Source organism: Gopherus flavomarginatus, chromosome 10, assembly GCF_025201925.1.
Source record: "Gopherus flavomarginatus isolate rGopFla2 chromosome 10, rGopFla2.mat.asm, whole genome shotgun sequence".
NCBI lineage: Eukaryota > Metazoa > Chordata > Testudines > Testudinidae > Gopherus > Gopherus flavomarginatus.
This window is the reverse complement of record NC_066626.1, coordinates 48743269-48757374: the sequence shown is the minus strand read 5'-3', so window position 1 is coordinate 48757374 and position 14106 is coordinate 48743269. Positions and strand designations below refer to the sequence as shown.

Genomic DNA, 14106 nt, shown 5'->3' with positions numbered 1-14106 from the left:
TGAAAATCATTGACAGACTGATGTGCAGCGTCACAGCAGAGAGACAGAAAGTGACTAACAGCTGGTGAATGAGTGACTAGCAGGGTGGTGGCAAAGAGGTGCAATGAACAGCCAGCAGTGTGGTGGTGGAGAGGCACAGTGAGCAGCCAGCAGGGTGGCTGGTGGAAGGGTGCGACGAGAGCAGTGAGCAGGTGACCAGTGAGTGGCACTGAGTAAGATGCACCTCTGAACTCTGGGTCTGCATTGACCAAGGACAGCAACTGAGAGTGGGATGCAGAGAAGGGTTGGGCATGTGAAAGGGACTTTTGGGTTGCTGGACTTAAGAACCTGAAGGGAAAAGGGCACTACCCAACCTACTTGGGAGTGAGTCTTTTACTCGTGGTTTATGTTTATGAACCCAGTTTGCGGTGTTTTCCCAAATTAATTCAGAGTTTTATTAAAAGTTAGTTTTCTACACTCGGACTCTGTGCTTGTGAGTGGGGAAGTATTGCCTCTCAGAAGTGCCCAGGGTTGGTGTGTAATTTTCACAGGTTACTAGGTGGGGGTTCGAGCTGGCTGTGTTTTATTGATGGAAAGGATTCCCGAGATATTGAACACGGCCCTGGTTGCTGCTGGCTTCACCTGGCAGAAGGGTAACGTACCTTTTGTTTTATATAAAGGTGGAAAAGTAATAGTGAGGAAACTTTGCCTCACACACCAGAAGAGAGTATAAAGGAATTGAATTTACACACAACTGGTAATGTGTTTAAGGTCAGATAAGCTTCATGAGCTGAATGAGGCAACAGGGGAGGTGTACGGAGGGTCAGCTCTTACAGAGACATTAAAGTTGGTTGGGATGGAGGGGTGGCTGCTCCCCAGAGCAGGCACCCTTCTCAGCCGTGTGTGTCAAAGTGGTGTGAGATATTGTAAACTCAGTCTACAGTAGTTTGTGTGGTTTCCCCTTCTGTGCTAAGGATCCCATTCTTCCAGGGGTGAATACGAATGTCAGGATTTGGCTTGATAATGAGAAAAGATGGATGTGAGGGATTGAAGTGAGACTGGCAGTTTGCTAGGACAAAGAGGTGTATGCCAAAGTGATGTTTTATTACTATATATAACAAAACTTATTAATTTTTTATCAAGAAGATCACTTGCCTACCACCCCGTTTACTGTTCTGATTGCTAGCCCTGTCTCACTCAGGCTGGAAAAACCCAGTGGTCAGCCTTACTCAGGGCAATGCCAAGTCTTAGGTATGGTTTCAGACTGATGAACTAGAAGTGTCAGTCATTCAGTCAGTCCATCTCCCTAATGAAGTAAGTGTTCCGCTCCAAAATAAATTTCTTCATGAACTTTGATGAAGTAACATTGAGCATTATGGAATTTTTTTGTCAGCTTTCTGAAGATATCTGATAGCAAGACCACAATGCATTTGTAGTCTCCAGAGCACTAGTTGCTGTCTGTTCTCCTTTCTTTGTTGTATTCTTGAAACTTTAGAAGTCACAGCATTAGTTTGTTCTGAGACCATTTTCACAGGTAATTGGTCCATTAACTTGTCTTTTGGCACAAGAGCTTGATTTAGGATTGTAATGTAATTTTATGAGTTGGTTCCGTTTCCAAAATCTTTTGACTCACTGCTTAGAAAAAGTGTTTTGTTTGTTCTCAGAACTTTCCCAAAACCTATAACCTAGGAGTGGCAGCTATCATTATTGAGGTAGTTCTCTCTCATTTAGTATCTTCTCTGATACAAATAGTAGATTGTTATATTACAAGATTTGATTGATTGGTGCTTTTAGAATCTGCAATTTTAACAGCCATCCTCCTGACTGTCTGTCTTAACTACTTTGCAAGTGTTTCACCTCACTCTGAGGGCATTGTTCTGTAACTCAGATAGATTTGTGTCTTCCATGCTGTCTTGGGGGTTTTCTGAAGAGATTTTTCACTATTATAAATAAAACTGCTAGTCCATTTGATTAGGGATGTCCTTCTATTATTATGATTTGAATTGCAGGAGTACTGGAAAGCCCCAATAGGGATCAAGCTTCATTGTGCTAGGCATGGTACAAACACACAGGAAGATAGGGTCACAGCTCCTAAGAGTTTGCAAAACGATGCAACAAATGAGTGTGGCAAACAGAAAGGATTGAGGAGGAAGAAGGAGGTTTAGCAGTAATAAGGTCAGATAGTTACACAGGCTTGCTGTGTATGTACACAATTCTTTTAGTTCCAATTAATAGGAAAAGGTTTTTATTCCTATATAAATAAAATAAGTCCTGGACTTGAAGTGTATTGATGAAATTTGCACTTTGCTGAAAAGTCTTTAAAGTCTCTTTTACTAAATAATTGCCCATTATTAGTTGTTATAGTTCCACTTACAATACACCGCATTTTGGAAACATTGGTTTGATCCTAGAAATGACAGGAGGTCTGCTTATATTGAATAATATTCACACTTAGTAAATTAAAGAAACAGTTCCTGGGCACCACAAAGCATCCCTAAATACAGAGGTCAATTCCAACCTTTCCCTGTTGTCACAGGTTCTCTTGTCTATTGGCATCATTTTCTTCAGAAAATTGTTCAATACTTGTTGTATTGCCTTCTATCCATGATTATGCTAGGCCAGTACAATGACATTCACACTCATCATTTAGTTTTCTCGATGCCACCAGATACTTCCTGGGTCGCAAAACTTATTTTCTTAAGGTAGAGGGTACTAAGCACTTTTCCTTTTAGTAACACTCTTCAGTTAACCCAAGTCCTTATCTTTGTGGTGCATAATTGGTTTCTGTGTTTTTTTCCTGCTATTTCTACCTTTTTAATAACTTTGCGTAGGATTTTTATAGTCTCACTATGGATAATTTTCCACATTATTCTATGTAAGACATGTCACTCTGTAACAAGTAAAATTGTTATATACATATATTTTCAGTTTATTTGCTGGGAGACTGTATTATGCTCGTGATAGTATATCTGCCCTCAGAAACTTGCTGTCTGGACTACATTCCTGCTTCAAATAATACATTTGTAAATGTAACAGTCTTTCTGTCCTTGAAGGAGTTTGATTTAACCAGCATTGCTAGATTGTGATCAAGGGTTTTTGTCTGCTTCAACCAAGATTTTTAATCCATGTAAACACTTTCTTTATTCACTGAATGTTCAAAATCCAGAACATAGCCCTAGACTCTTTCTCTGTTTGAGTATACATTTTTTAAAGATCTTCTTAATATGCTTGAGATAAAATCTACAGGTGAACAATTATTTTATGTTGTTGCACTGAGATGGCTTTCAAAACATTTTGTAGTACATCCCTAGAAACTTTAATTCTGCATTAAAATATTGTACCACTCATGATGTGAGTTTTAAAATTATCCCATTCCCCTTCATCATTTCCATTCTTCATTATGTTTTGTTTTGTATTCAAACTTTGTCCCCCATTTAAAAGAAATATCTGTAAGACCATGAGCTTGTTGGGGCACGGACCTGTCAATTTGTATCTGATGATTAAGTGCAATACATATCTGCAGCGCTGAATATGGAAATAATACTGTATATTGTTCTAGCTGGGTTTCCTGAGATGAATTTTCACATCAGGCATTGCAGGTCTTTTAGACCGTATGTTCTTGGCATTTCTCAATTTGCTAATAATTTTTCTTTGTCCCTCATTGAAAAGTACTTCACCCAGGCTTTCAGTCTGTTTAAAAACACATTTCCTTTACTTGAATTTTAAATCACTTTTACCTATATTTGAGTACAATACACAGTCTTTTGTCATGTATCTCTGGTGTAGCTCCCAGATTAATATAGAGTCATTACAAACTTGACAAGAATTCCTTTGAAGTGTAGTGGTCTATCAATCACTTCTAGTGCAGACCATATGTCCAAATGAAGTCTCAAGAATCTGTCATCCAAATAGTGTATTTTGGAACTTGTCTTTTCAAGAGGTATTTGCCAGAAGATAGTTGCAATATCCGATTCAGAGAACTACTTTACTCTGTTATTCTTCCCATTATTTCAGTTCAAATTGGCAGATAAAACTGTTCTCTTTTGATATTTTTGTTTAGTTCCTTTGGATCCATGCAAATTCTCAGATTACCATCTGTTTTGTTGACTAACCACTGAATGAACTCAGAAGGTTCTAGCACTCAGCATATGATTCCATTTTCTATCATTTGGCTCAAAGAATTTTTGGTCAACCTTTAGTGATGGTACTTTCTTTGCTGCATGAATCTCTGGTCTTGCAATTTATTTTGGTTGTACTCTGTGCGTTTTAGGCAAACAGCAGACCCCTTCAAATAAATGTATTCAACATGACCTCTGTGTGGTCTATTAGCTTTTCAGTGACCCGCAAACGTTATGTTTTAACTTTTCCATAATTTCAAATCCAGTATTGATTGTTAGCCCTTTCCTACTCTTACAAAAGTCAGCTCATCTATTATACCATTATATTCTTTAAGGAGTTTACATGTTCCTCATGCCGAAATTTTCTCTCCGTGTAATGGCTCAATCCTGTTAGTGAGGTCATTGGGCTTTGCAGGCCCTCAGCATCTCATGGCTGAGTGTGCAGTTTCATTGTCTTTGGTAATATCCTGTTAAGCTTTCAATCTGTGAAAATCTTGTTTTGCAAGTATGTTTGCTTGATTCTAGGTGCCAATTTTCATTTACCTTTTGGTGCATTTTAGACTTCCCATTTGTATGCAGTTTTCTTACTGAAAAATTGTTTCTCAGTCTGCGGTGGACTCATTTTGAATATCTAGATTATTTCCCCTAACAGCACATGATTGCAAAGAGGTTTTTTAATACAGCATGTATGATACACATTACCACAAGTATGACGTTGTCTGTGAACAAGCTGCTTCCCACAGGTTTGGCACTGCCTTTGTCTTTAATTCTTTCATTCTGTTTGCACTCCTTTTTTGCCAACCTGGTTTTTGGTTTTGCTAACATTTGATCACCTCCGGGTGCAAGCCTTCATCAGGTTGGCAAAATTGTGCTGCTTTGTTTAGAGCAGGGGTCGGCAACCTTTCAGAAGTGGTGTGCCGAGTCTTCATTTATACACTCTAATTTAATGTTTTTAGAAGGTCTCACTATAAGTCTATATATTATATAACCAAACTACTGTTATATGTAAAGTAAACAAGGTTTTCAAAATGTTTCTGAAACTTTAATTAAAATTAAATTAAAATGCAGATCTTATCAATTTAGTGTGATACTTTCCCTTGCTTTTTGTTGCTGAGTTTTCCGATATCTGGCACGTATTTGGATACTTTTAGCTGCACGCGGACTTCTGAGTGATTATTTGTTAACCGGCTCTGAGAGGGACAGAGGACAGATTTCATGTGTGAAATTACCTGTTCACACAGGTATGTGGATCCAAATGCTGAAAGCATTGCAAACACAATTTTCTTCAAACAGTTAAATTTCACATATCTATCTTTTATTTATTTATTTTTCTGCTTTGCTTGCTTCACCACTGAATTTACAGGTTGATATGAACCTGTCTTGGGAACAGACTCAAGAGCTGTCTGAATTTGCAGTACAGCAAGTTTTTGACTCAGCTCATTATATAACCATTTCTTTGTAGCACAATTTCTCCTAATGGATATGCAAGGACATTTTGTGCTAAAATATTGCTGATTTACTTGCTCTAGTATATATTTCTCTCCTTTTCTTTGCTTTGCTTTGCTTTGCTTTAAGGCATTAATACTGTTGCCAACAAGATTTCCCCTCCAAATTAAATATATCAACTCAACGGCTTCTTTCCCATTAAAAATTAACAATGCTTCTTGATATTTTCTGTTAGGGGATTTTGTGCTGAATCTTTTCATTCTGATAGCTGCATAATCATTTACATTATTTAGGCACAAATCCCACCCAGGCCTCCATACAATTGGGCTCAGCATGGGCACATGGATCTGCTTGTGTAACCCACACACCTCCTGGGTGTGGTGTTCTGTTCCCTCTAGTGGCATTGGGACCACTTAGAGAGAGAGTGAGTTAAATGAGTCTGTTCTACAGTCTTAGCTAAGTGCCAGCTGGCTTTTAGCTCATGCTGTAGAGGCTCATGCACTTAGCTCCCAAGGTCCCAAATTCAGTCCCACCCAACAATGTCCAGCATCTGTCTCCGTTACACTTGTAGGATTGGGTCCTTATTTATTCAAAGTTTCGGAATAAAGTGGTGTTAGTTTTGCTGTATATTCTTATTTGAAATTTCTTTCTGCTGTTTTATTGAAAGCATTATCAGTGAATCGCTTAGTAATATACAGCCAGATTGTGATCTTGTGTAGGCGCATGGGAAAAGGGGAGGGAACAAAAACCTTCCCACAGGATTAGGACCATGACAAATGACATGTAAATGTGTATTTTCATCTACTTAATCATAGATTAATTTGTAAAATAGACATTTAGGGTCAGATTCTTGGCTCATACCCTAGCCCTTTGCAAGGCAGTGCACCAGCAGTGTAAGGGGGTCATAAAGTACTTTACAAGTGTTGTGGAGGCTGAGGTTGGTAGAACATGGTGTGCTCCTTTGCTCACTAGGGGAAACATGGTTTCTTGGGGGATGGTTACAAGCTAGTGCAGTCTGCACTCTACCATAACTTGTGCCCAGTGTTCATCTGGCTCCTGACAAGCCTAGGATTGCAGGAGTATCATTTATCTTAGAGAGGAGACAAACAAGAGGAACATGACAAACTTATACAATATAATGAATGATCTAGTGTAGGTAGGTCAGGAACTTGTATTTAATGTTTCTCAAAATTAAAGAACAAAAAAAATTCAATGAAATGGAAACATTGCAAATTTGAAACTGCTAAAAGTATATTTTCATACAAATGTATAATTAACCTACGGAACTAATTGCCACAAGATATAAATGAGGCCACAACTCATCAGGATTAAAAAAACACTGGACATTTATATGGACAACTGGCCATCCAGACTCATCCATCCACACTCATAGGGGTAGGAGAGTGTGTGTGTGTGTGTGTGTGTGTGTGTGTGTACACATGTACATACTAGAGAATGATGCTAGGCAAAGAAAGGTAATTCCATTTTACGGTGGATTTTGAGATTTAGACATTTGTGTTCTGATTTAGAATAGAAAACCCGAAAGTGTGTGAATACCGTTTGTTTTGGTCACATACACAAGGTGGAAAATGAGACCACTGAATGGAACTGATGTTGAAACTTCAGCTCAGTCAGGTAATTTTGGAAATATGAGAGATTCCCTAATTCATGACTATTGTTACTGAAAGGTTGCTAAGAAACAGATTTTTTTTGTTATAGAAGCATCAAAATGATATTTATTTGTGACTTTGCCAAACTTTAATGGTTTGAACTGGCATTTTCCATGCCAGGTATGTTCTTCAGGGTTTTGTTTTGTTTTGGAAAATATTAAAAGACCGTGTATCAGCTGTTTCCAAGAACAAGACTGGGAAAAATACATTGTTTTGCCAATATTAAAAAATTCTGGTAATGTTTGTTTTGTAAACCTTTAGTGTCTCCATGCTTTGGACCACAGACTTGAAATTTGATATGGGAGATGGAGGGGAACGCTGTATCAGAAATTTGATTTTTGCCACTCCCATGAAATTGTGCCCAGATTTGTCCAAGTTATAAGCCCTAGGGTTGTCAACTTTGTAATATTTAAAAACTGGATACTCCAGCAGGAGTGCTGGAACCTCCCCCACCCTGCCTCTTCCTCCCCCAAGGCCCCATCACCCGGGTTGGAAGGGACTCACCAATGGAGCCGGGGCTGGGAGCTGCAGCCACCCGATGCAAATAAGAGACAGCCCCAGCTGAGTAGGGGCTGGTGTGGGTAGTGACCCGACTCCTCCCCTGCCTGCAGTAACTGAACTGTCCAGTCCCCTTTTTGACTGGACTTTTCAGTTGAAAACCGGACACCTGGCCACCCTATGCTCACTAGACATGCTAGAGCTTTCCAGCTAGTAAATTTCCTAAAGATTTCATCCACACTGGGCATGTTCTGGTCTGGGACTGAGCAGGACTTCCTTGCAATTTCAGCTCTTAGTTACCACAAGGTCCAGGTCCTGCAAATGAAAGCAGGGAACCTGGCTCTCTTCTGCTCTATGTCACTGCTGCTCTGTCCAAGGAGCATGAAGCTGTCTGGTTTAATGTTTTTTTCTTGAATAAAGAATGTTAGACTGGGCCCTTCACTTATAATTCCATGTATTATTATTTGGCATTATAATTATTAATTAATAACATAATTCCCTCTCTCTATTCATTATATTATATTTATGTATTTATTTTTCAGATATGATTCTTGACCAGCAAGTGGGCTCTGGGCAGCTCAGCGAAGATGTTCGTCACAGAGTACATGAAGCTTTACTGAAGCAGCACCACCATCAGAATCAGAAGAAGTTAAGCAACAGGATTCCAATTGTCAGATCCTTTGCTGATATTGGCAAGAAACAGTCCGAGCCTCATTCCATGGACAAAAATGGTAACGTGTTGCATTATTTTATGTTTCAGAAGCTTTTTATAGCATATATTTTTTCCCTCTGAGCTTAATGTCCACTGCTGTATTCACAGCAGTCAATGTGTGGTTCTGATTTGAAAAGGGACTATGTAAAAATGGCTGCTTTTATTTCACAGAGCTGCTCCTTGTACATATTTAGAGATATGGCTGTTTTATTTAGTTACAGAACTATATGTTTACTACTTTTTACTCCTATTAACTATGGAGAATCAATGTCAATCTGATAGCATGAGCTGGATGATGATGCATTAAGTAAAAGGAACTCAATTTGTCTTTTAGATTCTAGACTGAGTTTGCAGTACTGGCAGTTGGAAAAAGTCCCCATTTTTTCACTTATAAATGGAAAGCCATTGAGACAAAATAAGCATGGAACCAGCATTGTTGTTTTTATAGAATCACTTTTCAGGAAATTGCATTACAGGGAAGAAAAGGGAGAAAGGCTGTGCAGTACTTTTATGGAAAAAGTTTGGTTAAGATAAACTTTAGAGAGAGGTAAGAATAGGCTACACTGTATTTCTAGCATGATAACTCAATGACAGCTAGCATGGCTGTGGTGTCATTTACACCTTCCAGCTTGAAGTGTAAACGTACCCCAAGATACTCCATGGTTGGGATATTACTCAAATATATGAACCTACACTGGTTAAGAGACCAATGAAAGCAGCATGGTGGTAATGTATTATGCGGAAGATATTCCAAGGACATTAGTGAGCCTAAAATTTTCATCCTGGCTTCTGACCTGCACAAACTCTGTGTCTTCTGATCCACAATGCAGTAGAGGCTACTCTTTGTTCCAAAGCAAGACTACCCTTTGGTGGTAGCCCTGTAATGTTGATTTTACACACACTTCCAAGCCTAGTTCCTTCCCTAGAGTGGGAATCTCAGACTTGGAAGGCTGAATGTAATTTAATCTGAAGAGGACATTAAATAGGAAGATCATTTCTGGGTGATGTCCAGATTCCATGTGAGGTTTACTTAGTTCCCAGTTCCAGAAAACATCTCTGTTCAGGACAGCTTTTAAACATCTGATTATCATTAAGGCTGTGCTTAAATCTGATTGAAATCAATGTGCTTAAGTGCTACTTTGAATAGAGATGCGCATACTTAAGTGCTTTGTAAATCAGGCCCTTAGAGTGCTCTGGGCATCCTACAATCTGGCAATTAGAACGTCCTGAACTTGTGTGAGAAGCACAGACTATTTTCATTATATTATTTATATTGTATTTAATTCATTTTAAAATAGTAAAAATATCCTTAAGAGTATTTAAACAAAGGTAAATCAACTTTGGGTCCAAGTAATAGTGATACTGCCAAGCATGCTTTTTAACAGTCCAACCCAGTTAGAGATGTCTCTTATTTATCTTGAAACATTGTCCATTAACTTGTCCCTCTCCTATATTGGCCTTTTCAAAGTAGAAAAAAGGGCCTGTGTTAAAGATGAGCTTTATTGAAATGTCGATTTCTTATTCTAAATTTCATTAAATTGACACGGTGTTATGTTCAGATTACTGGATATTCGCTTTGTCCCTTGGACTAATGTGATTGGTTAGCTTTAGCACATCTCAGAAGGAAAAGGACAAACTTATTCTAGATCTTATCTTTTCAAAATAGTCTCAAACCATTTATTTATGTATTTATTTGTTTATATTCTCCTAAAGGCCGTGGAGCCCCAGTGCAGCTATGCCACATCCAGTACAACAGTCTGCATGCTGTAGTGGTAGCTGCTGTGCTCCATTTAAAAGAAAGGGGGAGTGGAGAGGAGAGAGATTGTTTAGTGGATCAGCATGGTCTCAGGCCTGTAGGCTCCTATACATTCCTCTTGTAGAATGCTCCCCACCATCCTTCACACTGTCATGGGTAGATCTTCCATAAAGCACCGCTCATAATATATGCAGCATCACATGCATGGCTTTTCACCTGCCTTTGGCAGGTCCTCTGCCTTTAGGGTCTTGCCCATGGAGAGGAGATCCTTCTTTGTAAAGTGTGAGCATTCATTTCTTGCCTTTCTCCAGCTATTCGCCCACATACATCTCTTTCTTTGTAACTACAGCCCCTGCTTGGGAGTGTTGCCTTTCCACCTGGAGCCTTATGTTCTCCTACTCTCCTGTATATGTATGTAAGATGAGGGCTCGATCTAGCTGTTGCAGTCTGTAAATGGTGTATGCCCCTTCCTGCTGGCTGTAGCCGAAAATTTCTCTTTAGATGTCGGTTTTAAAACTTAGAGCAATTGAGCAAGCTGCTATTATCATTAGAATGATGGCTCAGACATAACTTCTGAACTGTGAAAACTAAAGTTCAGTAAACTAAATTTGTAAAAAAACTAAGATAAAATTATCTCATAGCACTGTCAGGTGTGTACAGTGAGAAATGTCTTTGCTTCTGAGGACAGCCTTGCAAAACCTGCTTGTGGTTCCATTTTAGTCTGCTTATTCCCATGCCTCTGTGATGCGTATACTATATATGGGTGTAAAAAAGGTTCCAACCAATTGCAAGGTATGAAAGTGTCTTTCTCTCCAGCAATCTCAAATTGTATTAAAATAGCTGTTCAATTTATTTTATGATTATTTCTACAAAGGCTTAATTATACAAAAGGCTTGTCAGATCTTCTGAGGAGAACAAGCAGATCTTCTGAGGTATCCCTAAAGTCTTGCTGATCCCTTCCATTTTTCTCCTTCCAGTCCTCCAAGGCTGAACATCTCCAAGCCAAGAAGAAATGGACGCAGCCCTTTTCAGAGCCCATCAATGCTGATCCAGAGATGATCAGAGAGTAATAAATAGAGCAATGCCAGACACCTTGTCCCAGAACCTTATCCCCTGTTCTACTGAGGCAGTGAATAGCCATCAGAATCTGCCCTAAGAGAGCAGCTGAAGATTTTTCTTGGTGTAACTGTAGCTCCTTTTTGGCCAAGATGGAGTCTGCTCTGCAGGCTGCTCCAGCCAGAAAAAGGCATAGACAGGAATGCAGTAGGGAAACTTCCTTCCGTCTCAGGGACACCTGTTCCAACCCCTCCTCCCCCCCAGCAGAGTAAACATGCACCCGCTCCCTGAATAGTACAAGAAATACGGGGAAAGGAAATATTTATTAATAGAGGGATGAATGGAGGACCCACAGGCCTCATGATACCGCAATATAAAAGGATAGACGCCGAGCATCTAGACTCAGAGCTCAGGAATCCTGGGAAGAGTTCCAGTCTGACAGTGAGTCATTGGGTGCTCCTGGTTCTTTGGCACCAGTAAGCATTCCCTCCAAAATACCCTCTGGTGCCTCTTCTTCCACTCTCTAAAAAACCTACACAGAGCAACAACCCTCCCCACTTAACTAGCTACAGCCTCCTTCCTTATTCGCAGTGCAAAGTCGCATGTCCCATCCTCACAGCCCCATACAGCTCTGGGTGACAATGATATTGGGTCTGGTTTGTCCTTCTCAGGTGATTTCTGGTGTGGTGCACCTGCTGGCTCCCATCCTGGGACATCTCTGGTCAGCAGCTCTGTCCTTCCAGGCTTTGGACTGGTTCTCAGCTGCTTTGCTGTGGGAGAGCCTGCTCACTGTAGGCCCCTTGTCTGGCGCTACCACCACCCACATCCCTGACACTCTCCCTACCTTGACTCCCCTCCTCCTGGAAAAACCAGCACTTCCTATGCCTCAGGATGAGGTTTTAAAGGGGCCATGCTTTCTAAACCCCAGGTTGCTTACACTGAGAATCCTCAGGCGGTTTAGAGATGGCATAGTGATGTGTTACTTGCTACAACTATTGTAACTTGTAAAGCCACTAGGCCCTTGGTGTCCCCAGGGTTGGGGCATGGAAAGATGGTTTAGAGACACCATTTCCCCCAACTCTAGTCACTCACTGTAGTTAGGCATTCAACCCTTTCTCTCTCCAGTGTCTGCACATGCTAGCTTGGCAGTGTGCCCAACCCCAAATATCTTGGAAGTAAAGACCTGAGACCATGACTCAAACTCTCATCCCCTGTAGGGGACAACCCAACCTGTTGTGCCCTCACTAGACCATCAGGATGGCATTACTGGGAAATATTTGTACTTATGTTCTTCCTCTGCTTTTCTTTGTGTGTGGATCTCTCAGAACTTCTAATTAATTTTCTTTGTATTTAATAGTATTATCTTTTGTTTACAATGGCTTTTCTTCACATCCTCTTCAGGGCTAAAATGTCAGGGTGCTATGGATTTACCATGCATTTTTCATGCTACCATGCTGTGTTTAACTTTCACTTTTCAATAAGCATCAAAACTGAGAGAATTAAAAGCCTGCTTTTGATGTTCCAATAAAAAGTGACACTCAAATTTGGCATAACAACAGCAGAAATGATTTTTTTTAAAAAAAGCTTAGTTTGACACTGAATGCCCAGAATGGAGGGTGGAAAAGAATTACAGAGTAAATGCTATTAAAGCCAGTGGAATTTTAAAATATACGTCTACCCTGATATAACGCTGTCCTCAAGATCCAAAAAATCTTACCGTGTTCTAGGTGAAACCGTGTTATATCAAACTTGCTTTGATCCACAGGAGTGCGCAGCCCCCCCCCACGGTGCTGTGTTTTACCACGTTATATCCAAATTCATGTTATATTGGACCGCGTTATATTGAGGTAGAGGTGTATATAATCTTTTGCCGTTACCAAGTCATCTTTGCAGCTCACGTTTGGAATGCTATGTAACGCATATTTTTAGTGAGATTAATAGAATCCTCATCTTGATGTTTGAGACTTATATATGTAAATGTATGTCTCAAGATGATGGTATATCCCTAAAAACTAGCTTTGACCAGATACACCACTTTTGCATTATTACAGGAACGGTAACAAATATTTTTCAGTACTTTTGAACAGGTTTCTGCAATGCAGAATTTATGCACACATTTTTGCAGAGAGAACTAGTAATGCGAGTTTCATGATAGTATGGTTGGTCAGAAAAATCAGACGATAACAAAATTCTGACAGTAAACAGCAATCTCCATACCCCCCTGTTTCTGACTAGCTGTATACCTTTAACTTCTACACTTGGAGATATACCTGTTCTAGCTTGGATTGAGCAAAGGCTTGCACTAGTGTGCTAAAAATAGAATGTAGCTGTGTCAGCACAAGTCACAGGAGGGACTAGCCACCTTGAGTACATGCCTAGGTTCTTGGATGGGATTGTACTTGGGACAACTAGCCCCTCCCACCACTCGCACTGATGCAGCTACATTCTAGTTTTAGCGTTCTCACTTGATCAGAGCTAATATGTGTATGTGATTTCTGTCTCCTTGATATGAGAATCACACCCCCAGCTCCAAGTATAGACGAACCCATTCCTGATGTAACTTACACACCAACAGGCTGAGGAAAGGTAACAGGACAAGTGATTAACAGTTGGGTGCAAGAAGGTGTAAGTTACAATAGCGCTTTCCATCCGTATTAACATATACCTTGTTGCACCTTCTTCTTTCCCTATGTGGTGTTTGCACCAACTGAGACTCCTTTAGAGTCAGTCATGCCCGCTTATCAACATACAGTTTAAATCGCCTCTAAATTTGACACAGATATGACACTGTGGCACTTGGGACTGTAATTGCTCATATCCCTTGCAGATCAGCACAGTGGGGGACCTGTCACACATGCACCAGTGGGTTAC

At 40.0% G+C, this 14106-nt stretch overlaps 1 protein-coding gene across 6 annotated transcripts in view; it reads left to right on the top strand.

The window, feature by feature from the left end:
* Window positions 1-14106, top strand: part of SLC4A10 (solute carrier family 4 member 10) — a 331078-nt gene that overhangs the window by 244720 nt on the left and 72252 nt on the right. For all 6 annotated transcript variants that reach the window (XM_050969205.1, XM_050969204.1, XM_050969203.1 and 3 more), the window contains one exon: window positions 8254-8442. In XM_050969205.1, the coding sequence (XP_050825162.1) occupies window positions 8254-8442 (189 nt within the window). The remainder of the gene's footprint in view (window positions 1-8253; window positions 8443-14106) is intronic.